The sequence below is a fragment of the Centropristis striata genome, chromosome 4 (assembly GCF_030273125.1).
Source record: "Centropristis striata isolate RG_2023a ecotype Rhode Island chromosome 4, C.striata_1.0, whole genome shotgun sequence".
NCBI lineage: Eukaryota > Metazoa > Chordata > Actinopteri > Perciformes > Serranidae > Centropristis > Centropristis striata.
In genome coordinates this window covers 39,292,346-39,318,601 of record NC_081520.1, presented here as the reverse complement: position 1 = coordinate 39,318,601, position 26,256 = coordinate 39,292,346, and the positions used below count along the sequence as shown (strand labels likewise).

General features: G+C 41.6%; 1 protein-coding gene across 1 annotated transcript in view; it reads left to right on the top strand.

Annotated features, from left to right (window-relative positions):
* The window catches only part of rsrc1 (arginine/serine-rich coiled-coil 1), a 145,584-nt gene that overhangs the window by 32,053 nt on the left and 87,275 nt on the right, over positions 1-26,256 (top strand). The window contains exon 5 of the mRNA XM_059331442.1: positions 19,333-19,369. Within this exon, the coding sequence (XP_059187425.1) occupies positions 19,333-19,369 (37 nt within the window). The remainder of the gene's footprint in view (positions 1-19,332; positions 19,370-26,256) is intronic.

The window sequence follows — 26,256 nt, the reverse complement described above, 5'->3', positions numbered from 1 at the left end:
GTTATTGTGACAATACATTTATTAAAGATGGGCCTCACAATCATTTATATGTTTATTTTCCTTCTAAACACACAACTGGTGATTTTCGTTGTTTTCTCATTAGCCGAGCTACTTAACAGTCTTTGAAGGAATTTGGTTATGGACGGAGGGTAGTTGGGGCCAAGAATTTCTGTTTTTGCTCATAATGTTAATGCACACATACACACAGGTATGCATACTCGATTCCTTAGTTATGCATACTCGATTCCTTCGTCAAAGATTTTGCCCGCTTGCAATAAAAGTCGTCACTCTAAACTCGTTATTGTGACAATACATTTACTAAAGATGGGCCTCACAACCATTTATATGTTTATTTTCCTTCTAAACACACAACTGGTGATTTTTGTTATTTTCTCATTAGCCGAGCTACTCAACAGTCTTTGCATGTGTCTCTTGGGACCCAGTGAAATATACCAGGGACGAATTACAAAGAAGAGTGAAATCCTGACTTTTCTCTTCCTCACTGTCCTCAAATCAAAAACAATTACCATATTATTGTGCATTAATGAACACACTTAGCTTTGATTCTTAATCTGCATGCAAGTGGACCCGATACTTTCTCTTCACTCCATGTGGCTCGAGTCAGGTCAGGTTTCATTCTCTGAATGTTATTTGTCAGTGTTTTTTTTTTCCTTAATCAGAGCCGGAGAAACAAACTGTGTGTTGTGCTGACAGGTGCACATCTGCCCCCGGGCTGATAATTGACAGAAGTATAATTTGAATGTAACAGCATTCTTCACCTGATGTTCAGATCCAATTCCCTCCTGTCATTAATGAGCAGAAATGTAGAATCTACAGTTAACAGACGGCTGTTACTCCACACAAAGTGACAGGTTTTTAAGAATATTTTTAATTACAAGTCAGTATTTTAAAAGGTTTTGGCATAATGAAGCTGCAGAGGTTCAGGCTTTGATCAAGCTTGAAGGAATTTGGTTATGGATGGAGGACAGTTGGGGCCAAGAATTTCTGTTTTTGCTCATAATGTTAATGCACACATACACACAGGTATGCATACTCTCACTCTTTTCCCTTTCCTTGCACGTCACTCTCCCCAAACTCGACTCCTTCGTCAAAGAATTTGCCCGCTTTCAATAAAAGTCTTCACCCTTTCCCTTCGGCAGTGTCGACCTCTTTGCTTTGCTCCGTAACTGATCACCAAGGCGGTGGAAGAACGTGGGCTGGCTGCCTTACTCCACATCCTCAATCAGAGAGGTCTGTCCAATTAGGCTGAACTCCTTGTCTGTGCCGGGTCGCAGGAGGACTGTTGGTCCATCTGACTCAATTTCATGTCATTTGAGTGTGAAATGGGCAGAGGCTGGGCAGCGCAGGCACAGAGGGCAGCGTGGAGACCTCATGGCATCAGAGAGCCGTCTTTTCCCTGTGCATGTAAAACTGGAGTTGGTATAATGAGCTTAGGGTTAAAGAAAGAAATGAGATGACTACCTACCTTTCATTAAAGCCTTTTTTGATGTCTTTGTCTATGAAAGAATCATTTAGGAGTTTTTCCCTGCTAGCGAGGGGGGCAGCGCTTCAGTGGCGTCCATTGTTCGCTTGTGTAAAACAGCTTATTTATGAGGACTGGGTTACTTTTTTCAAGTCTGTAAAAATAAAGCATGTTTTCTTGACACTTTTGTCCACGGAGCCGTCCCCACCAACCCGCCCATTCTCATCTCGCTCCGTGAATGTGATTGTTTAGTAATTCCTCTCATTACTGTGTTTTCCCCTGACAAGCTAAACAGAACCCAGCCTCACCACAGGGATCCCTGCAGGACCCGCAGGCCTCAGTTTGGCTAGCTTTGCTCCATCGCTCAGCCTTAACCTCTGGAAGCCTAGAGGCTGTGAGGCAGAGAGAAAATAAAACAAGACCCTAGACACAAGCACACACACATTCACACTCACTGCTGTTGATTTTCTCTCCCTCCTTCGCTCACTCTGAGGAAATGATTGTCTGCTTCTTTGCCTCTGTTGAACATCTATCAGCTCATTAGTGTTGGTAATACACAGAGAAAGTAAGTGTGTTTGTGTGTGTGTTTGCGTGTATGTAGTCCCTGCCTGCGGCATCCTCTTAGCCTGTTGGGAGCGTGTGTATGGGTGGTGTGGATGGGACCATGGTTTCTGCTGTGTGTGTGTGTGTATATATATATATTTATTTATATATATATATATTATATGTGTGTGCATGTGCGTTTGTCTGCACTCTTGCAGGACTCTAGGCTGTGTCTGGCTCTGGGAGCGGGTCTGGGGAGGTAAGAGAGACTTCAAACACCGTCCTCGGAAGGTTAGGATACACTCACATTGACTTAAATCAATGAGCTGTAAGTGTGTGTATTATTTGTGTGTGCGTCAAGGGGGGTAGCCTAGTGGCCAGGAGCAAGAGGAGACATGGGTGAAGCTGAAGAGGAGTAGGTGTGCATCTGTGTAGTTTGGGTGGGGGCTAGGTGGTTGGATGAGGGTCGGTAAAATAGGAGTGATGCCTGCATGCAAAGGGTGGACAACACACACACACACACACACACACACAGCTGAGCTGTCCCACAAGACAAACCCATGCACACACACAGAGCGGTGCAGCTGTAGTGCTTCTTGGCTCGTGGCTGTATGTAGTCATTAGCTGCTTTTTTCCACACAGATAATGAGCAAAGATTGGATAGAAAACAGCCTGGACGCATAAACCCGATCTTCACACTTGTGGACATTTATTTACACACACACACACACACACACACACACACACACACACACACACACACACACACACACGAGTAAAAGAATACCTTGTTAATATGATGCAGGACAAACCTGTTTTTTTGAGGGGGGTCATGTGACCGGTCTCCATGACCCTCCTCCACATCTGAGTTCAAGGCAGGAAGGAGAAGGAAGAAAGATATAACTACTTTAACTTTAGGTTTATTATTTTATCTTGAAGAATGCCTGACCACTACCTCTAGGCTGTACAGTTTGCATCAAAGCTCCATTAATCTTTATTTCAGCACTCAATCAAACAACTCCTTTCAGTGCCAGTCAGTATATGTGACTTTTAATGGCTCTTAAGCACCAGATATCCTCCCAAAGCGGATCAGGCCAGCGTGTTTACTAGGGGTGTCACAACTTAATAAATCCACGATTTGATTTTGATTACATTTAATTTAAAAAATGTTTTTAACACTGATGGCTATGCCATTTTTATGCTACCAAGCCCTGATTAGCAAGATGAAGAGATCATTGGTTTGATGCCCTGACAACTGTCAATAACTTTTTCAAATGGGTCTTTATAAAGATAAGATAAATGTACTTCACAAGGTGAATGAGGACCAGCTTGGTACTAAAGTGAGAACATCAGTCCAGCCTCGGTGAGCCTGGTCCAAAGTTGCTGCTAACATCGGAGCCAACCCCTTAAAAATATTGTAGAATTTATTCACGACAAATTGCTTGAACTGTGAACACATTGCACTGCTGCATTGGGCGCTACAGTCCCAATTCCAAAAGGTTGGCATGTTCTTTAAAACGTAAATCAAACAGAATTTACTGATCCTTTGTAACATAAATTAAATTGAGAACTGTGCCTTGACCTCTCATGCTGGACTGAGGGCAGACTGGCCTCACTATTGCCTCTTGAGGTACAAGTGGTATTACAACGTAGGACGGGCTGCAGCTACCTGGTTAGCATGCTAATTTCAGTAGATATAACACTTTATTTAAACTTGTAAGGCGCTGAGGTTTCCCTCATTTACAGTGACGACAAATACATTTACAAACGGTACAGAAATACAAATTCAAAATACAGGTAATAGACAAGAAAAATAATAAGTAAAATGTTATTTAAAATGACCATAGCTAAAAACAGTTGCAGACAGTTGCTACGAAATTGAAAAAATGTTATGGGCATATTGATCCTCAGTGTAAGTTTCCAGGTCGCATGGGCATTAAAACAAAAGGCTTCCCCAAGTTCAGTCAATTTTTTGATTGTGTCAAGATAGTGTCCATGATTCCAATCAAGTAGTCTTGTTAATTATGGAGGAACTTTTCCAGCCAGTAATGGCCTTAAAGACAAACAAGTACCAATGGAGATTTCCTTGCAACTTAATATATCGACGTCTTTGACACAACATCAAAACTGTTAATTCACATTGCTGATGTTAGTCAACTGCTTGAATGTTTGTAATTAAAATTCTGACCATATGTCACATGTTACACCTTTAAAGTTACCAGCATTGAGCATTTTTAGTCCGGAAAGAGGTTAGCCTTGTTCCAGTTTGCTAAAATTTAAATTGGGTTTGTTTACAAAAAAAAAAAAAAAAATGTATTAAAGGACACCAAAGACCAAAAGTAAAGCAACAGTCAACAATAACTGTGATGATGATTAGGATAAGATTTAATATTCAATTCAGATATACTGTGTGGATTCAGTTTAATATTTTTTAAGAGTGCTTAAAAACTAATTATGTTTTTGTTGTCCTGAAATTCAGTTGCTGTAGGAAATGTCTATGCCTGAGAATGACCTGCCTCTCTGTTCCGTGTGCAGATTTGTGTGTGTGTGTGTGTGTGTGTGTGTGTGTGTGCGTGTGCGTGTGCGTGTGTGTGTATGTGTGTGGAGAGAGAAAAATCTGGCCACTTTTAATCGCAGGAGAGACACCCTGAGCGAGCGATAGAGAGCTGTGACAATCCACTTAGTGCGCTCTGTAATCTGTTTAACCATTTAGTGAGTTGTTAAAGGAGTATGCAAACACTCTCACACACAAAAAAACACACACTAGACATCCTGCAGTCTTTAGCGGCGCACAGGACAGTCTGCCTCCTGAACTGGGTAGCGATTCAACGCTGTCTAGAGTGGAGTGTGTGTCTATGTGTGTGTTGATGTGTTTGAGACCTGCTGTAGGCACTGAGAGAAGCCAGGCCTGGAGCGTGATGACAGAGACCAGACCCGGCCAAATAGAAGATCCCCCCCCAATCCAATTACCCTGTTCCTCTCTTTTATTTTCTCCTCTTCTCTCCTCCATTCTCCTCTCCTCTTTTTTACGGCCCTGTCTTAGCAGGAGCTGCAGCGAGTGATGGCAGTCCTGGCTGCTGTTGAAGTGGCTGGCTGCTCAGCTTTATGGATCAGAAGAGGATGCAGGCTGGATTATAAGCAGCAGGTTATGAGCGGCAAACATGACAGGCCAGCTCCGATTTAGGAGGGTTATGTAAATGTGCTTGTCGACAAAATGTGTTTTTCTGCCGTAAGTATTCTCTCTCTCTCCCTCTCGGTGGAAAAACAGGGTAGTTTTGGTTGGTGGAAGCAGAGTGGTGGTGAAGGCAGCGAGGGGAGCGTAAAGTGAAGATTGTTATGGAGAATGATGTGTAAAAGAGACACACCGTTAATGTTTAATTTTCTCTAGACTCCAGTGCTTATTCATCTGCACCAGGGGCAAGGAAAAAGGTGTTGACTGGAGTCTTTATGAGAAAGGCTGAGAGTGAGAATACATTATATAGAGAGATGTTGTTTTTAGTTGGAGAGAGCAGACAGAGGAACATAGAGAAGAAACAGACAGACAGAGGAGAGTTTTCAGTTAGCAGAGAGTAGCTTTCGTCATGCATCTGACCTCTGCTGCTCCCAGGCAGAAATACGGCTCTGCAGGTCTCGCCCTAATGGCATTGATCATTACAAGAATACCTCCTTCAGACTGGGTAAACAGTGCTCCAGACACACAGTTAAGTACCATGACTCAGTTGTGGAAGTAAATATTGCCTGAGAGGAGCACATAACAATCATTCTCAGTGGAGGTTTCAGATCGGCAGCCATTGTTCTTTTCATTTTCTTTCACACAGAAGTGTGTGTGTGTGTGTGTGATCTTGTGCTTCCTACATACTGAGGACCAGAACACGTTTTAACCAACAGAGAGAGGACATTTTTGCAAAGTGAGGACATTTCGGCCGGTTTAAAGGCTTTTTTGAGATTTCAGACTTTGTTTTAAGGGTTAAAGGTTACATGATGATGATAACTAACTGAAACTGTATTGTGTGGTTACAAAACTAACTAAAATTATAGTGAAAACGTCCGTCGTTTTCGTCTTTTTTCATACATAATGAAGATGGATAAGGCAAAGGAGATAAAGGCAAAATTTACTGTGACCTCTTTTAATCTCCCACCCAACAAATACCCCGTTCCAAAAAACTACAACTAATACTAAAACTAATAAAAACTAAACTAAAACGAAAGCATTTAAAATAAATAAATAAATAAATACTAAACTAAAACTAGCAAACTCACTCTAAAAACAAAAATACACACCAAAATTAAAACTAAAACTGATGAGAAAAACCAAAACTATTATAACCTCGCAAGGGAATTCACTATTCCAATGAGGGTCCTCACAAAGATAGAAGTACAAGAGTGTGTGTGAGATGACTGAGGGATGGGAGTTCTTATTTGTGTCACTGATACTCCGCTCATATTGAACGTTAAGTAGCCACAGGGAAGTTATGAAGCCTCCCTCCTCTCTCATTCTCTCCCTCCTCTCCCCTCCCACCCATTTAGCCTGCCACTTTTTCAGCAGAAGTTTAGATCTCCGGGCCGATGTTTAATTCATTTGTACTAATGTCTCGCTCACTCTTGCTCTCCTTCACTCTCATGTGATCTGTCTTGCTCTCTCGCCAGCTTAGTACCTGCAGTTCTCTAATAGAGTTATTTTACCTTGTGTCTCTCTCTCTCACACACACACACACTGAGGATTCCTTTCTGCTGTCCACTTTTTGCCTATAGGGCATATAAGATAAGATATGCCATCTTTTGTTTATATGATATGTCAGCTAAAGTTCTTCTCAGAATATTAAAAGGGATATTTTTGATGCAGATTTGTCACAATATGTAAAACTGAAAGTATGAAAAACTGAAATATAAAATGTTATGAGACAGAACTCTTCAAGTATGTAAAACAAATATGTCAATAACAAGATTTTTCTGTTAGTTTTAATTCTGTTTTGTTTGGAGTCATTCTCGGGACAATAAACATCTGTTCTGTTAGGAATAGATTTTCTAAAATCTCATAAAACATGGGCCACCACAAGGGTTGCAAAATTCCCGGAAATTTCAAAGTTGAAAACCTTCCATGAGAATAAATGGTAATAAACCGGGAGGTTGGGGGTGACTCATATTCAACTCGACATTCATTGTTTTTGGTGTTCAATGAAAAGGAATATTTCCAAAGAACCCCAGCTTAACTTCCCATGGAAAGTTTCTGGAAATTTACCGGAAATTTTCCACCCCTTTGCAGCCCTCGCCACCATTGACTCATTCATTTTGAGTATGCCTGACCGATATCTGATCAGGATTGGGAGTCTGCAGATGCAGAAAAAACCCTTTTACTTCTCCCATTGGCCAAATGCATCATTTAAATAGCAATGCACTTTTAATTGGAGATGCCCAAAACAAACCTATGAGACTAAATACAAACCCTCCCCCTGGTGCTTTACTTTGCGTCCAGATTATGTGCCAGTTAACTAGTAAAAATGGAGTTGGACACATCCTGAGCGCAGGGCTGGGTGTTAATACCACATGCAGTCATGGAAAGAAAGAAATCTTTATCAAGAAAACCATGGGAAATGGCTAGATATCAGTTTTTAAATTAAACTCTTATGAGCTATTTATTTTTGTTTACTTTTTTTTCCCCTCCTATGTCTGAAAAACCAGCAGCTGACTGCGTTACGACAGTAGTTGTCATTTTGACGACACTTGACGTTATGATCCTTGAAAGTGGGAAAGAAGCTGGAGTTTAACTGTTTTCCTAATATTAATGATGTAGTATGCGAAAATTGAATTTTCCGTGTAGTTATTTAACATCGGCTAGTTATTGATTAGTTACCAGAAATCATTTTTGAGATATGAAATGACCGATATCAGGATAGAAGATTTGTGCTGTTTTTTCTTGTCTTTTTAGAAACTTTTTTCTCTGCTCTGCTCTCCCACGCACTTCTCATTCTTTACAGGTTTTCATCTATCTTTCTTTTCTCTAAGTATATTTCAACCTTTCCTTTTTTATACACCCCTGCTTTTCTGTTTTCTACCCCTGACTGTGCCCACATTTGACAGCATGGAAAGTATGCACAGTTGTGTATAAATATCTTGGGCACTGCTGTCTAATCAACAGTGAGTGAAATAATTCACATCTTTTTTTCCTCCACATACACACTCATCGATGCAGACCAACTGAAATCTGTCAGTGCCGAGCTCTGCATGAAAAAGGTTTATGGAAAATGGTTGAGTATTTCAGAAAGTGAAACAGAGAAGAAAAAAACTATCTCATTAACATTTTTCAAACACATATTAATCAGAAGGAATAATGCTGTTAGAGCCAATGTTATGGCACGCAAGTTTTTGTAGGTATACATGTGTCACGGTTAAGTTTAGTGTGCACTTCAGGAGAGACGTTTTTATGTGCTCATGCTGTAAGTTGGCATCTCATATATATATTGTTTATAGTGTTGAGTAGGGCTGAGTATCATTACAGATAAGATGCTTTTTTAACCCCTACTTTGAGAAATAAAAATGCGTAGGGTTTTTTTTTTGCAAAAGAATCCAAAGTTCTCAAGTGTTAAATATTGTCCAAACACAAAAAGAAATGTTCTGAAAATAAAATGATCTAAACTTGGCAACATTTTGATTTAAATCAGCACTTCATTAGAAAGTAATGAATCATAGTAAATCTGACCAGACATGCAATGGCAACTTTCGGTACTTTTTCAAATTTCTGTGCTGTGGACACACACACACACACACACACACACACACACACACACACACACACACACACACACACACACACACACACACACACTTAGGTCGACACAAGCAACATGTTGAGGTTGAGCCCAAGTGCTGAGTTTAGTGTTCAGGCCTTGTGAGTTGGATTTAGTGTGCAAGGTGTCTGCATGTGATCTGTAGCAACCGCTCCATCCTCAGCATCTGTGTGTGTGCGTGTGAGTCTGTGCTGTGCTCGTTCGTCTATTTGCATTAGAGTGAGACTTGGGTTAACTTTTCTTTGTACCACTTTTCCTTGAAGTCTACACACACACACACACACACACTCACTTGCACACTCACTCTCACACTCCTGACATCTCTCCCTGTAGGCCAGACTGCAGAGCGCTTGGGGCCATGTTGTTTTGTCTTCTGACGGACAGACAGAAAGAGAGAGAGAGAAAAAAAGAGAGACTTACCCCGGCCAGTGATTACGCCAGTTTGACACCACAGACATGGAAGAGGGGGGGTTGGGGGGGATCAGTGCACGAAGAGAAGTGAAAAAGGCACGGTAGAAAACGGTGTGGAGATGATATGAATAACAATGTACGCGGTGTGTCTCCCTGGACCCTGATAACCTGCAGACCAGAGCCCGCTCCCTGTGACAGGCTGGCCTTTGTGGCCACTTTATCCCGCCTGTACACTTGTAAGGTAGAGCCGGGATAATCGCACCTAATCTAATTAAGGCTAAAGAGGGCCATGACTGAGGCTGGCCAGAAGCAGACTGGGCACTCACACACACACTCACACACACGTCAACAAACACAGCTCAGCAGCAAAATCCTGTTTGCATCAGAAAAATAAGGTTGTCATATTGATTATGCAGATGAGGGACTAACCAGGGCTAACTGCCTCTCGGCCAGCCGGTTACAGCTGACACAGAGCTAAAGAGAGGGACACAGAGACAGGAAGAAAGGATTAGGACAAATTTAGGTTGCTGTTTTCTTTCGAACGTTTTGCTTGTACCACTTTTAGGTTCAGAACAGTCTTGTTTCCCCTTGTGTGTTTGAAGGACTTTGTGAAAGGAAGGCTTCTAATATACTTAGTTTGAATCAAAGAGGGTATAGTTGCAATAAACATGACAAACTTCACCTCAAAATCTTTACAGAAGAACTTGTATCGCTAGACAGAACATGCATAATTTCATGATTTATTTTTGTTTTTATGTTTGTGACACCATGGTCTGCAGCAATTTAAAATTCCACTATGTTTTTTGACACATTGACAAATAAGCAAAATCACCAATAGATGGCTTTATATATGCAGTAAAAAATATGATAAGACAAACATAAGGACTGTGATAAATCATCATTTCTCAGTGTTTTGTTCATGAAGATAATAAAGTAATCTTCTTCTTCTTAAGATACAATGATTATTTTTTTTATTAATAAATGTCTGAAGGTCAGGTCTGAAAGCCCACGAGACATCTTTAAAAGTCTTGTTTCGTCCCACCATCAGCCTAAAACTCAAAAGTATTAAAATTAAAACCATATACGTCACAGCAAATCAGTAAATCCTCACATTTGAGAAGGTAAAACAATTTTTGTAAAGCATTTTTTTCTATTTTATTCCTAACTAAAAGACTTAACCAATTATCAAAATTGAGTACAGTTGCTTGTAAGGACATGTCGTGGAGACATGGTTATTAATAAACTGTCTGTCTGGGTGTGTGTGTGTGCAAATACGTGTTTGCCTGTATACAGTATGTGTACACACTTGTCTTCGTGTGTGTGTGTGTTGTGTGTGTGTGTATTGTGTGTGGAGCCAGCCGGCAGCCAGATTGCTATTTCCCCCCTCTGCCCCTATAGAAAGGCCTGGGTATTCTCTGGATGAGGGTGTGATGTACAATTGAAGGGCAGGATTGAAACTGATTACCTTGTTAACTCCTGGCACCCACTGGCAGCTTGAAATAGACCTGAGCGCCAGGGCCTGATTTGCAAATGAATTACCTCTCGCCTGGCCCTCCCCTTCCCCTCCCCTCCGTTCCCCCGTCTTCCTCCCTCTCCCTCGTTCTTTCTCTTTTTTTTTGTCCATTTGGTGCCAAGATCATCTTTTTATATTGTGCCATGACAGATGCTGTGCCGGGCTGCCATTGTTCCCCATCAGTTTTTCTGGGGCCGCGCGGAGAGCCAAAAGATTTCCACATGTGATTTTAACACAAGCGTCCCCCCCTGCCGTATAGCCCGGTGCTTTATTCTTTGTGTACCAGTACTGCAATCTACAGAGTTTTGGAGCAGGCGGAAATGTTGGGGAGTGTCATTGTCTCCGTCTCAATAATGGAGAGGTATTTCTCTGATTAGGAAAGGTTCTAATTGGGAGGTATGAAAAGGACCGCCGGCTATTGAAGAAACCGCGGGGAAATTGATTGCTCTCCATGTCTCCCTTTTGCTTTTTCCCCTCTCTCTCTTTGTCCCGCTCTCCCTCTATGTAACACACTCAAAAGAAGTCAATTTACTTTAAAACTTGGCCCGGGCGTTCAATTCCCCTCAGCACTGAGTTGGTGTGTATAGGCTGAGAAGAGTGAGATACGGGCGTTCCACAGGGAGACACTCTCTGACTATGATGTTTAAATACGTATACCGATGCATCCGGGTGTCGGTTGAGTCAGCTGGCTCAGAATGAGTTGAAGATGATTCCTCAACTATGACCTGCTGATGCATAATCTGTTACTTTAATAGCAAAATAAATGTAAACATGTGCCAGGTTTAAACACAGGCACAGGGCCCCATCTGCTTACTTCAGCCTAAAGTCAAAGGTTTTTTCAAAATAAAACAGGAAACATATGACATGGTTGCACGCAAGGCTTAGATTCTTATTTTGTGAAATTTTAACAAAAAGTGGATGGATTTTAAACGCCAATACGGATACATTTGCAAAAATTAATTGTTCTCTGGTACAGTTTTTATACTTATTGTATAAAAAATGGTCTCTGACATCCCCTGGAGCTTTCTGAAGAGCCCTTATGAAGCTCACGGTGGTGCTTCCATCTTCGCAGTTTCCGAATCCTCATAAGTCCCAGTTTAATCCAAAAAAGGGCACAGAGGTGGAGCATGGCAGACCTCATGCAGGAGCTAGCGACCTGTGACAACACCCACCTGTCACTCAAAGCAGCCACGCCCTTTAATTTTCCTTGGGTGGGACAGTGAAAGAGCAGTGCCCCTCCCTCCAAAGAACATCACTTTAAATTGTTTGTGTAAGATGATAAAGTAGCATTTGGTCGGGACAAAAGCTCTTAAAAAAAGTTTTATCTTTTTTAACCTCTGGTGCAGGGTGACAATACATGTTTTTTCATATAGTAAAAATTGTAAAGAAATTTCCTGCTCCACAAATGCTTCAAGCTCTCTCTTACTTGTGTTGTTCATGACCAGTTGTCAGATATTAACAGGTGTATGTGCATGTGTGTGTGTGTATTTATCATAGAGAGCAGAAAAGCCAGCCATAAATAAGCTTCTTCCTTTCTTCTTCCTCCTTTTTTGACTTTTTTATTGACTGCACTTAACCCTCCCTTCAGAGAAACATAAAGTGCTGAATTTGTTAGCCCCATTTTTAATGGACTGCTTTTCTCTACCATTTTGGGATTATGCTAAAGTTGAGCCCCCTCCACTGAGAAGGGGGGCAGGGGGGGGGCAGCTTGTGTACCCGCAAATGCATGTGTGCGTGCATGCCGAATTACATAGAAAGCATAGAAGCATAAGTCTGTGTTTTGTTCCCTCTTGTGTGTTCTGCATGGAAGAGTGACAGCCCCTGACTTACCCCTGCATTATCCCTTCCTGTGAGTGTGTCTAAGTGTGTGTGTGTCTCCCCCCAGCCCTCCTCTTAGCTGTATAAAACCCTGAGAGGTAGCTCTGATAGTACACACACAAGAATACAATTTCAATTTCAATTGGCAGCCGTGTTAAAAAGGAGCTGTGGAGATGGCAATCAGGCCTGAGGGAAAGCTGAGCTCCCAGTGTTATTGTGCGTGTGTGAGTGTGTGTCCCCCGACTGCTTAATATCAAGCTTTTGCCTTCTATTAGTTAAACAGGCAGATGTCACTGATGTGGACTGTGTATTTGTGTGTGTGTGTGTGTGTGTGTGTGTCTGTGTGTGTGTCTGTGTGTGTGTGTGTGTGTGTGTGTGCGCGCTTGCTCTGGTGTCCCCATCACATTGACTCTTTAATAAATACGCCTGCCATTCTATCAGCAGTCAAACAACATATGAATGCTCAATGACACGCTTGACAAGGCATGCAACGGTGGCAAATGGGGTGCACACACACACACACACGTACACACACTTATATGCACACACACTCTTATGAATGATGTCTCTTTCATAGCGTTACAGTGTCCTGTCTGTCTTCTCTTTGCTCACTATCTCTGACTGATATCAGCTTGAGGGCTGAGAGGCTGCTGCAGGCCAAAATGTTATTTCTGCAGCAAAGGTGGAAAAAAAAAAAAAGATAGGTGCACTTTAGGAAAAAAAAAACCTGAGTAGTGCTGACAACATGCTCCAGTTATTTGTAGTCCAACACGGCTTAATTCTGGACTTGTATTTATTAGACTTTAAGACAATTTTTACAACTGTTTTAATGATGATGAAGGGGGTTTAGTAAGTTAGTACGTACACATCTGTGTGATGATCCAGTCATTTTAAGATTAAACAGACCGACAGACAATTAGGGTTTGTGATAATCTATTTAATTGATTGTCATTTTTTTAAGCAGTAATTCCCACCATGCAATAGTTCTGGCTTCTCAGCTGCTTTTCCCCCTCCTTTATGATAGTAACCCGTATACTTTTTAGTTTTGGAGTGTTGTTCATTAAAATTTGTCGCTAGTGAGAACTATAATGGAACTTTGCTAAGGCCAACGGTGCATTCACATGCTCCTCAGATGGTCCCATCTTCTTTGGTGTCTTCATAAGAAAAGACGGGCTGTGTTCAAGCAACATGTTGATAGTGGTTGCATGACAATGAGGAGACAAGGAAAGCGATCAGCTGAGCCATGATGTATGACTGCGGAATTATTTTCAGATTATTTCGACACCGCATTATGAAGCACAAGTGCTCTCTTTCCCAGTGTTGAAAAATAACAAACTGAGCAGAAAACACAACCTCCTTAGCAACTCTTTATCGGAACAAAAATGAGATTTTGTCAAATTTGTTAGCCCAAAAAACATCTTTACTCTATTGACTCTCAGATTTAAAAATTTGCAAAGTGGTTCGATACATTTCCAGCATAGCTGTGTTACAGTGTACTTACACTTTTGGGGATGGATGCTTTAAATGCTTCCTTATGGTCAGTGCTAGACCTCCTACTTTGGTAGTTTAAGCTGCGTAAAACAGAGCCCTCACAGTGACACAAACAGCCATTTCTGTTGAGTTTTTAACAGTTTTTGTTTTAATTCCGATGGTAATTCACCACATTTATACAGTAGTGGGTTGTCAACAGGGCAATGCCACAGAAGTGAACTTTGACAGACAGTGAAGTGGTTGCTGTCACGTATAAGGGACAGTTAAAGGGGTTAATATGGTCAGTGGAAGAAAGCAGAGTATGGCTGATATTACAAGGTAAACCTGGCCATTAGTGGACAGTGAAAGGGTTAAAGCTTCCACACTCAGGACAGCAGGCCTGAGAGGTAATGCATGGCTGATGAGTGCTGGGCTAATGGGCAGCTCTGTTAGCTGGAAATCAAATGACTGCCTCTGCATTTTAAGTCCCTCTGTCGCCTCCATTGACTGACTGAAGATATTTATCTCTGCCGTGTCAAGGGGTGGAGGGGGGAGAGGAGGAGGAGGAGGGTTCAAGTAAAGAGAGGAAGAGAAAGAGAGGGGGGTGAGGCAACCAAGTGGAGGGCATCTTAGAAAAACCCGAAGACCTAATGCAATTATTAGAAACTTGACCACAAATGACAACTCATCTGTTGCCGGCTCTGTAATTAATTGTCTGCTAGCAGGAGCGCAGGGGTTTGGGAGGGTGAGGGAGAAAGAAAGAGGGGAGAGGCAGGCAGGTGATTGGAAGAGGGCAGGATGACGGGTGAGGAGGGACACAGAAGGAGATGAGGTAAGATGAGGCAACAGCTTAAAGGTCCTCGTTAGAGTGCAAGAGATGGAAAAGTGTTTGGACACGGTGAATCAGAACATGTACTGTGAGTGATTGACGGCCAAAGAATGCGCCTGTGAGACGATGAGAGGGAAAAAGTGTGTGATTAAAGAAGTGGATTAAATAAGGAAAGGCGAGGGAGAAAAAAGAGCTGGAATGAGAAAGCAGAAAAGTGCAGACACGGTGATGGATCCAGGGACCATGTTAAATTGGTTCTATTGACCTTACCAGGACTCAGTTTAACACTCACACTTGTTTGTCTTAGTTTTACCTAATTGACCTCAGATAACTAATTACCGTTTCCTGGAACAGCAGTACATTACTCTCTCTGTGTCTCCCACCCCTCCCCCTCTCACTTGCCAGTCTTTGTCAGGCTCTCTGTCTTTCTGGCTTGTAGCGAGTTCGAAGGGTTTCAGAGAGTAAGTCTGCACATGAAATGCTGCAAGTTCCCCAAAGATGCAATGATGCAACGTGTCCTGTCCACCTTGTAAAATACAGAATATAATAACTGACGACTGTCTTTTTTGACATTGAAGGTCAAAACTTTGTGTCCTGAGATATTTGAGAGCTTAAAATATTTACTCTTTTTTTTCCCTTTAGCTTGCAGTGCTCCAAGGTTAAGGTTTAACTTTCCTGGTAAAGAATCTTCAAAGCTCTCAGGTCCAAGAGCCTCGTTCAACAACTAGCTTTTTATTGAGCGTTTAGACATTTGTGTGTCAGAGATGACCTCCTGTTGTGGAAAAACACAATTTTGACTTTTGGGTAACATCAATTACTTGTTGCCCTTTCTCAGCTTGTTTCACAGAACACATTTTGACATGTGACTGTTGGAAATGCACAGGTGTAAATGATAAAATTAAGGATGGCTGAATTCAGTTTCATGGTCCTGGTTATTGTGCATAAAAAATGAATATTATTAGTAAAACACCCATGCTTTTCTACTATAACAAGTCAAAATGTTTGATGACTTAAAATAGGAGAATACTGGTGCAATAGGCATTTTCCGCAGCAAGCACTAAATTATTAAACATTACATTTCTTTTGGAAGTCTTCCATCGAGAGCACTTTACATTTGGGTAAAGTTTGAAGCTCATGGACACTGTATGCATGACATGTAAAAAGAAAGAGGCAAAGATTGAGCTACCAACCTGCACCACCTGACCTGTAGCAATGCCTAATTATCTCCACTAGTGATGTAACAGGAAACTAAAACAGTTCTGTACTGTTCTCAGTTTTGGGGTCACATTTTGATCCGTCTTTTGATCCTGTCTTTGGTTGTTGGCAAACAGTTAAAAATCGTTGTCCATTGAGCTTAACTCACCTGGCTGATTGTACTAAGTCGACTACAATAGTCCAGTTGATGGAGATCAACTGGTGCACTGCCAAAACTTTCCAGGTAAAACAATCAAGCTCCTTCCGTCCCACATGTTCCATTAATAGTAATAGACATAAATTTATGTATGCATTAAGACTTTTAGGACAGCGATTGTTTGTAGTACGAGCAAGCTGAACCGAACCGAACCGAACTAAGCGTCCTGAATCACACAGTTGAGGACAGATACACGACCTGTTACGACCCTTAAACTCAGTCATTGACAAACTATTTCTTGTACTCATACTTTATGAAAAATATTTAGTTCTTATGCTGTATTTAAATGTACGTCACTTGCTTGATCAGTTAAGCTTCATATAGCACATTTCATACGACAGGCAAAGACTCAGTATGATTTAGAATAAAAACAAAACAAAAATAGACAAAGATCATAAATGACAAAAACGTATAAAAAATAGGAGCATACAAGTTGAACGCTATTACATATGTAGCATGACATAAAGACATATAAGAGGGTATTACAATGAAATTAAATTAATTATTATTATTTATACTGTATATGGCGTTAATAAGGTTTTAATGTGCCAAAAGTTCAGTTTCTTGATTGAAGGAAACCTAAAATACATGATGTGACTGCCCCGCCTTCTCAGCATGCCAAGCCTGTCACAGCCAATCACAAATCAGTGTCTGTCCGCTTCATTCCTGTCTTTCCATGTCTTCACTTCATCTCTCCCTCCCTCCCTCCCTCCCTCTCTCCCTCCCTCCCTCCCGCTGTGTGCCACGGCTATAATGTGCTCCTATGGTTGTAGTAAGCAGGCCACAGTGTCTCTGAGGCCTTGTGCTACACCACCATTACTATCTGGCTTGCCTCCACTACAAATTGGATGAACAGGCACTGACACATTTTCAATATTATTACATTAAACCAAGTGGATTTTGATTGATAACCTAATATTGGCCTAATGCAAAACATCAATCATGGCAAGTATATTAATTATTTAATATTGTGGCGTAATTCAAAAATCGATGCTGCCTCTGCGTTGAAGGCACAGGGAACGGAGGGAGGGGAGGGAGATAAGAAGAAAAGGAAAGCTCTGTCCCTGAAGACCTCAGCAGATTATATGATGTTTTGAAAAGAGAGATGAGGATGTAAAAGGGTGTGTGTGTGTGTGTGTGTGTGTGTGTGTCTCTGTCAGCTGTGTGCGTCTAATGGATAGAGCGATCCCTTCGGCCCTGGTGAGGACAGTTCTGGACAGCTTGCCCTTGATAAAGTAAAGACAACAGATGACAGAGTGGGAGATTAAATGCAAGTGAAGAGCTTAATAAAGACTGGATCACAAAAATAAAAGACGGGGGGAGAAAAAAAGGTTATAAAAGAGAGTGCGAGGGGAGAGAAAAGAGAAGGGAAATGAGTGGAGGAGGAGGGATCGAGCGCTGCGTCTCCCCTGTGTTAGATTGTTTCTCACTAATTGTGCTTCATTAGCGGATTACACACACTGTCACCACGGTAACAAATGTCTTGCTGTCTGGTTGCCGGGCGCCCGTCATGTATAATGAATGTGGCGGGGTGTTTGTCAGAATGTAATGTAATTACAGCTAGATGAAGTTTGCCTTAAGTGGTTGACTTGTCTGCATGTGGCTCCCTGACAGAGCACAGAATAAACAAGCAAACAGCCTTTCTTCACAACTTCTTTTCTACTTGTTTCTTACTTTTCTTAGCATTTCACTCATTCCTGCAGGATCAGCCTATAGGTTAGTGGTCACACTGGGTTTGGGACCTGGCCTGATGGATGGATGGATGGATGGAGGGATGGAGGGAGAGGTGGGGATGGAGGTTGGATGGATTAGACAGTATGTAATTTTAGAGATGGTGTAGATTTACACTGTGATGCTGCTGGCTGCATTAGCAACTGAAGCCTGTCGATAAGCCTTCCTCCCTCTCAGTGCACACACACACACACACACACACACACACACTCACATGCACACGCACGCAGTCAAACGCCACGGCCAGGGTGGAGTTGTCAGTAATGGGGGCCAGAGTTGGACGGGGAGGGGGGTGCTGGGATCGGGGACGGGAGCTGTTTGTGTTCTCTTGATCTGTTGATTTCCACTGCTGCAAATTTGAAATGTGCCAAAATCGCATCTATTATTTACTGCCAATTTGCTCTTTTTAAAACCGACTGCTCCCCCACCCCCCTCCGTCCTCCTCTTCCACTTCCTCGGCTCGCCATTCTGCCGTTGCTACCCTGGTAATCATACACACATTTTTTATTAATTCACAGATAATAAGCTCAGAGTTCTTTCTCTGTACTTGGAAATGATTATTATGACTGCCAACAGTGAGGTGACAGTGTTGGTTAACCTCTGTCTGGTGTGGATGCAAACACACACACACACACACACACACACACACACACAAACACAGCACTTCAGTCTGACAGGTTACAATTAGGATAATTATTTTTTTTCTTCTTCTTTGAATAACAAACCTTTTTTTTATGTCACCGAGATCAATTTATCATCATTGCTCATTTTCATCCTGCTCACAACTAAACAGAAACACAATAAGATGATTGTGCTGCTGACTGTATTCCAACTACAGCTGAAACAATTAGCCGATTTATTCAGTTGAGTCATAAAAAATGAATCGGCAACTACTGTGATTCAAAAAAAGTTGTCTGAATGTAAATAAAACAAAATGCAATAAATGACTTATCCTTTGTTATATATAACATATACAGACAACATATTTTATGTTTAAACTGATATTTGATATTCTGATTTTATTCATGTTTTATACACTTTTTGGGAAAACCGGTTGTATATAATAATCGATTTAAGTAATTTGTCAAGCAGCTTCTCCAATGTAAATATATCCTGTTTTTCTTAGTCCTCTATGTAAATTAGAAATGGTTTCAGAATGGTTCATTTAAGCACACTTGAATAGAGTTTGTTCTTCTGTCTCTCTCGCTTGTGTTTATCTTTGTGTATTTTGTGCGTGTGTGTGTGTGCACATGCGCTCCAAAAAATGTTCTTTTTATTAAATGACAATTTGTGTCTGCGCTTTATTTACAGTGGGTGAAATGTGTTGTTGTGTTGCAGGGACGCCGCGAACATCAAAGGAAGATTAGAACATCTGGTAAGTTCTATTTGACAACCCCCTTGCACACACACACACACACACACACACACACACACACACACACACACACTTTGATATCTGCATTCCTAATGAAACCTCCGGAATTGGAGCTGAATACCTGCAGCTAACAGGCAGGGAGAGAGAGACAGAGAAAACAGGAGTGGAGGGAGGGTAGTGTCCCCCCCAGGGCCTGGTCCACCTTTCATATTATTGTTTCATTTATCCCCAATTCTACCCAAACACACACACAGGTTATTCACTCAGTTCTCCCTCGGTTTTTTTTGCAGTTAGTTGTGGATATTTGAAGGATTTTTGCAGGTCTGCATACCTGTTTGCACACAAATGTATGAAAGGAGAATTTTTTTTTTTACCACACCCATCCTCTCTCCCTCTCCCTTTCCTGCCAGCATGGGGCATTTCCTCAGTCTTCTCCCATCTATGAATCGAGGGCCTGCTGGAAACACTCTCCCGGGACAGCCTTGAAAATTTAATGGCCAACGTTTCCAGCGTTTCTCTTGCTACTCGCTTTAATACGGGGTCAGAGTGCCGTGCAACAAAGTGAAAAGGTTCTCTCTCCTCTTTTTGGGTGGGAAGGAACCGAGGTTTGATGTGCCCCATATTCCAGGGGATGAATTATAGACAGGGGTCAGCGAGGGTCCCGGCTCTCTGTGGATGTCACATGCCCTCCCTCCCTCGCCTCTGTGCATACTAAAGCTTGAGCTCCCAGCACCTTACGCAAATGACCCCCCTCCCCGCCCCACCAGGCGCTACGCAAATGACCCTGAATATACCACACAAATGACTGACCCCGGAATTCAAGCAGTTCGTTGTAACTCTTCACTTGAGCGAGAAGCAGATCATATAAAGTTGACCTCAGATTTTTACGTCGTAAAGCTCAGTCGCAGAATTCTTCCTTAAAGGAGCAGTTCAGGTTCTCTAAAGTCGGTTGTATCAGGAACTTCTCCCTCGTCAGTGTATTACATGCAGTAGATGTTGGACGGCACACCCCCAATGGAGAAGCAAGTAGGTGTTAACCATAAAAAGGACCATGGAAGCTAACCAATGTACTGCTGTAGGCAAGGGAAGCAGCATAGTGTATTTAGCCACCTAAAAAGAAGTCAGTATCAGTTTAAGTGTATGCTATATTCAGAGTATTTTCATTACTTTACCTTGCCAACAGACAGCCCTTTCCAATAGGGAATAGAGGTGGGCGATATATATCTTCTACGATAATAGTGTTAATGTTGTTTTGACGATATGCAATTTTACATTATCAAGTATTTGTAGTAAGGCTCCAGCCCCCCGTGACCCGATTGCGGATAAGCGGTTAATGGTAATGAATGAATGAATGAATGAATGAAAGTATTTGTAGTATCTTCAAAAAGAAAACAAACTGATGTTTACCCATTTCATGTCTCTACATTGATGTTTAACTGGGAGTCTCCTGAAAGCTTAAGTTCAAAGAAAATAAACAACAGCTGTTGTTCTGAAACATTGTCTCATTAAAATATTTTTTTAAAATTTGAGATTTTTTTTTGCCCATATCGCCCACCCCTAATAGAGAATTGAAGCCGTTATCTATGCTCTCCTCAAAATCACCAGACTCCATTCACAAAAATAATAATTTTCCTTGCAGAATGCAGGAGTTGCTGATGTAACGCTGCCTCGATTGGTTAGTTAGTTTGTTTTATTGTGCGATTTTGGTGTTTTAAAGGGTTGCTTCAGATTCACCAAAGTCACACAATAAAATAAACAAAGTATCCGATCTAGGCAGCGGTAGATCAGCGACTCCCGTGTTCTGCGTGGTAAAATGATAGTTTTAGTCAAAAGTGTCTGGTGACCTTTTTTAGGTGGCCCCTGTCTGCAGCAATACATTACTTGCTCCTGTGCCAGTACTGCTGCCTTCTTTTTCTAAAATAGGAGCATTCCAGCCACCATCTAAGGTAGTTAATCCACTCACTGACTTTGGATAAGTACCTCATACAACCCACTTCAAAAAAGCTGAACTATTCCTTTAATGTTTTTCCTGACTGTAATCAGAACTCTGACTGAAGTGGGGATACCGGTAGACTTAAGCGTGGAGTGATTTTTTTCCTGTATTTTGCTCACCGTTTACATCAAAACTGTGTTTAGTTGCTCCCAAAGTGCATCCATGCTATTATTACATGTCCAATAATAATATTACAGTTATTAATTATTTATCTAAAACATTGCGTTGCACTTACAACATGTGAGATAAAGAGGCACAGTACAGTGGTCTATTTGAATGTCTCCCAAACCACTTCACTAATCCACTGCTCCCTACTTTTTCGTTCCACTGCAGGAGTTTTTGCGGGCACTATGTAATGCATAGACGTTACACTCAGAGTTCAGGCACTTAAATAAAATGACAGACATTAAATATAGTGCACGATATAGTAATGGTCTGGTTTGGCTTTGGAGACGTCTATGGGTAGGTCTGGAGGTGTGATTGATGGTGGTACTCCATAAAAGGGAGTGTGAATTATTCAAGAGAGGATTACATGCATAAACAGCATTAATCAATATGTGTATTGGCAGTTACATCTTGGCAAACATTAGGTAGTGTGTGTCTCATGTTGAGATGAGTCTTCTTCTTAAAGGCAAGTGGAGGGATGCAAACTCATTTCCATAAGATGTAAGTGGGACGGGGTCAGGATGTAGTGCAGATAAATATATCTATATGTGCTGTTTAAATATGCACAGATTTTTCAGGTTTTGGACAAAGTTACCTTGAGTTGTATATCTTCGTATCTTAATGTCATTCTATACTAATTCACTGACACTAGATTGTGTTTTACACAGTCATGTCCCAGCCGTGATTGGCACATGTGAGTATATGTGTGTTAATGTTTCTTGGCAGGGGTTAGTGTAGCCAGTTTGCCTTGTATAGTTTCTCCACTAAGTGAATCTATAGGAGCAGATTATAACACGTTTGCATTTGATTCTTTAATCTTTATCGGGATCAGCTCAGAGTTAAACATCAACACATTTACACGAATGAGAGACACACAGAAACACACATTGGTATGTTTGCAAGTGCATTTTTTTTAAAATATATATGTGTCTCGGGGAATTTGAATACCTGAATACTGAGTGTTTGAATTTATGGGTGTGTTTATGCTTATAGGGAGATTGCACCCCAGTAGTCAGCTGCCTGGGGAGTGCAAGACTCTGATTACGATTCGGGACGGAGAACTGTAAATAACGGAGCTCGTCTCCCTCTGCGGTAGAGTTGCAGGGCTGTTCGAAATGCTGTTTCCCGCTATACCTCACACATATATCCCTGTAGATTTCTAAACAGGCATTTATGACTCTCTGTTGATGTACTGCTCTTAAGATTAGTGCATCAAACATATTGACACTTATCACGGTGTCACCAAGCTCCAGCAGCAGCTTTCCTTGGACCCGGCCTATCGAGGGGATCGGTTTTTATTTTTTACAAATAATAATTACATATTTAAATAATTAGAAGTAGCTGTCAGTAACTGTTCTGTTGTTTACTCATGACAAAAACATATTGGTAATATTTTCACACTGATGTGACAATCAAATAATTCTTGCGCTTGATTGTTCATGATGAACACTAACGTTGCCTCCTCCTGTTAAGTTAACTGTACGAGTGAATCAGCGGTGCGGTAATTAGGTGGGCAATTAAGATTTATGTGGTCTGAGGTTTGTTTTATTGTTCATGTTTGTTTTGTTTTCGTATTCCAGCAGATTGACTGAACGCGATCAGTAGCGATTCAGAGGGAAAAAAAAGTGTGAAGTTAATTGCTCCCAGTGCTCTGTGCTAGTTTTTTGTTTTTGTATACACACACACACACACACACATCCAAGTTCACACACACACACACACACACACACACACACACACACACACACACACACCAGTTTGAGTTGGACGATTTCTTGCTCTGGGAGAAATGGAGCGATAGTGAAAGAGGTGGCCTACAGCAGCTAATCAGTCCAGATGCACAGCTTCTCAGAGCGGAGTAGAAGAAAGCCAGCAGCTCGATCAATACATGAGGAATCAGCCTCATCAGGATTACTGGCTCAATCAGCAGCTGTACACATCATTCTACCACACACACTGCCCGGGGATGGATAGAAGGAGAGAGGGGCGGAGGAAGAACAAGAACATGTCTCGTTTTGTCAGACCAAAACCCGGCCAGTTGAATGTGATTTAAAGCAGGAAATTCTCAATATTTAAGAGGCTGAAAATGCAATTTTCCTGCCATGTTTTTGCATTTAAAATTACCCTAATGATTAATCCATTATCAAAACAATTGGAGAATATTTTTCTATTGATCCACTAATTGTTGCAGCTCTGATCGACAAGTGTGTTTGTTTTATGTGGGGAAAAGTATGGTAGAAACCAGGGCTCAGCAGACTGCCGTACACATGGCTTTCTTCAGGGATGGCTGATGTCGCCACAGTGTCCCTCGGCGAGTTGAAGAGTTTACTGAAGCAAATAGCCTTGTTGGCCTACTGACAGATAGGCAACAGCAGCTGAAGTCGGGACAACGCACCCACACACACACACCAAGAATGTGACAAAAATACGGCAGTGAGTCGACTTTGAGCCATCTTTAGTGTAAAAAATCATGAAGTTGAGGAGAGTTCAGAGCTCATAATCATATATAATGGTTTCTTTTCTTTATTCTGCGTCTTTAATTGTCTCATTAAACACTTTCCCTTTATCTCTCACTGTATCTCTCTCTTTGTATTTCTTTGTCTCTGTCTGTCTTTCTTCCACTCTAATATGATTGTATAGGATAAAGAGGTGAAACAGCTCAGAGAGAGAGAGAGATTCTGTGCAGATAAAGGAGAAAAGGGGGGGGGGGGGGTGTTGATAATCTGCAAACAGATTTCCATGCTTATTACACTAATGATTTCATGATATTTGATGTGGCGGCGGGGGGTGGGGAGGACGTGGAGGGGGTGGGGTGGTCTCTTTCTCTCTCTCATCTTGACGGCGCGGCTAAATGATGGAGTAATTTGAGTGACCTCTGACTCGGGGCAGGCCCAGACGTAATTGCATGTCATTCTGGCACGGAAGGAGGGGAAGAAGAAGAAGAAGAGGAGGGGGTGGGGGTGGTGGGGACGTGGGCTTTACAAAATACAAAGTATCCCTTCGTCTTTCTCTCCTTTCTTGCATATCACTTTTTTTTCTCCCTGTCTCCTTTTCATGTGTCCCCATCACTGTTTCGCTCTCCATCTTCTTGCCTGTCTCACCGTGGCTCGCTGCTTGAGTGTTTCCAAAAAACAACCCCCCCCCCCCCCCCCCCCCCCCAAACAAAAGAAAGATTGCATTAATTTTCAAATGATGATATTACATTAAGCGCGGAGATCTCATATATCAAAACGTGAGAACTACTCCCTTACTGTATGTGCTTCATCTTAATGGTATCGCTGGATGTCAAGGGCATGGAGGAAATTAAATCGGAAAGTGCAGATAGACCAAAGAAGATATTATCTCTGGATGATTGCAGTTTTGATAGGTATTCCAGTGAATTTCATTTTCTCCGGATGGGGAGAAGATGAGTTAGCCTGCACATTTGCTCATTTTTCTTCTACATGATTTATGTGAGTTGAGTATAAAACTCTCTCCCCCCCCCCCCCCACCTTCGCCTCCCCCTTTTATCGGGAACACATACATGCATGCGCACCCACACACTAACACACACACACACACACACACACACACACACACACACACACACACACACACACACACATGCACATGGGGTAGTAAATTACTACCTTTGAGTTGTGTCTTGGCTGGGGCAGTTTATGTATGTATGTGTACTTCTTGTATTGTTGTATGTGTGCAAACGCGGGTTTTGTGTAGTTGTATGCACGTGCATGTTTTAGGTGTGTGTGTGTGTGTGTGTGTGTGTGTGTGTGTGTGTGTGTGTGTGTGTGTGTGTGTGAATACACGCGCCTGAGATAGCAGCAGAGCCATCAGCGGGAATGATTCCAGGGAGACGGGGGAGTGTCATTACTCAGACTTGTTTACATTCTAAATACGTAATGAAATCTTGTTGGTAATAATGACGGGAATAAAAGTTTGGGAAATTGTAAAAGTGGTGAAGTTTGAGAAATGAGCCCCGGCCTGTGAAATAGCATTTGGGGGCAGGAAACGACATTATTATGCAGTGCTCCTGCCTGCCTGAGACATGAAGATGAACTGCTGGCGGGCCATAAAATGCTGTTAGCCCTAGCCTGAAGTATGGAACATTGTAAAAGAGCCCTGATCCCATATTGCCATTATATATAAAAGTATAGCCATACACAACATTATTTTTCATATAAGATGAGCTCAGATACAGTGGCCCAGGCCCCCCAAATACATACACTGATAGGCAGATTTTTCCCCCCTCCTTATAAAATATATAAATAAACATATTGCCATGGAACCCATCTCTGCCCTGATCTTATAGACCTCGATATTAAAAACAGAAATATTGCATTTTCTAGGGGCTCTGTTTTCCCCCTGTCCTCTTTTGGGTATGGGATATATGTGTGTGTTTGTTTGGGGGGAGGCGGAGAGGAAGAGGAGGAGATGAGGAGGAAGCCCGAGCGGAGTGCAACAAATGAAAGAAAATGGAAACAGATGAAGACTTTAAAAATATAATGAGATGAATATTGAGCATATCAACTCCAGCATAAAGAGAGTTAGAGGAAGTGTATATTGAAACTGTTTATTGACAGATAATAATGGTTACAGTGGCGCAATTAAGATGAATGTTACAGTAGATGGACTCAAGATAGTGTTTCGAAGACATTTGGAACTGTCGGGTGAGTTTACTCAAACCCATATTTCATTATTATATTTATTCATACAGATTATTTACTTTTTT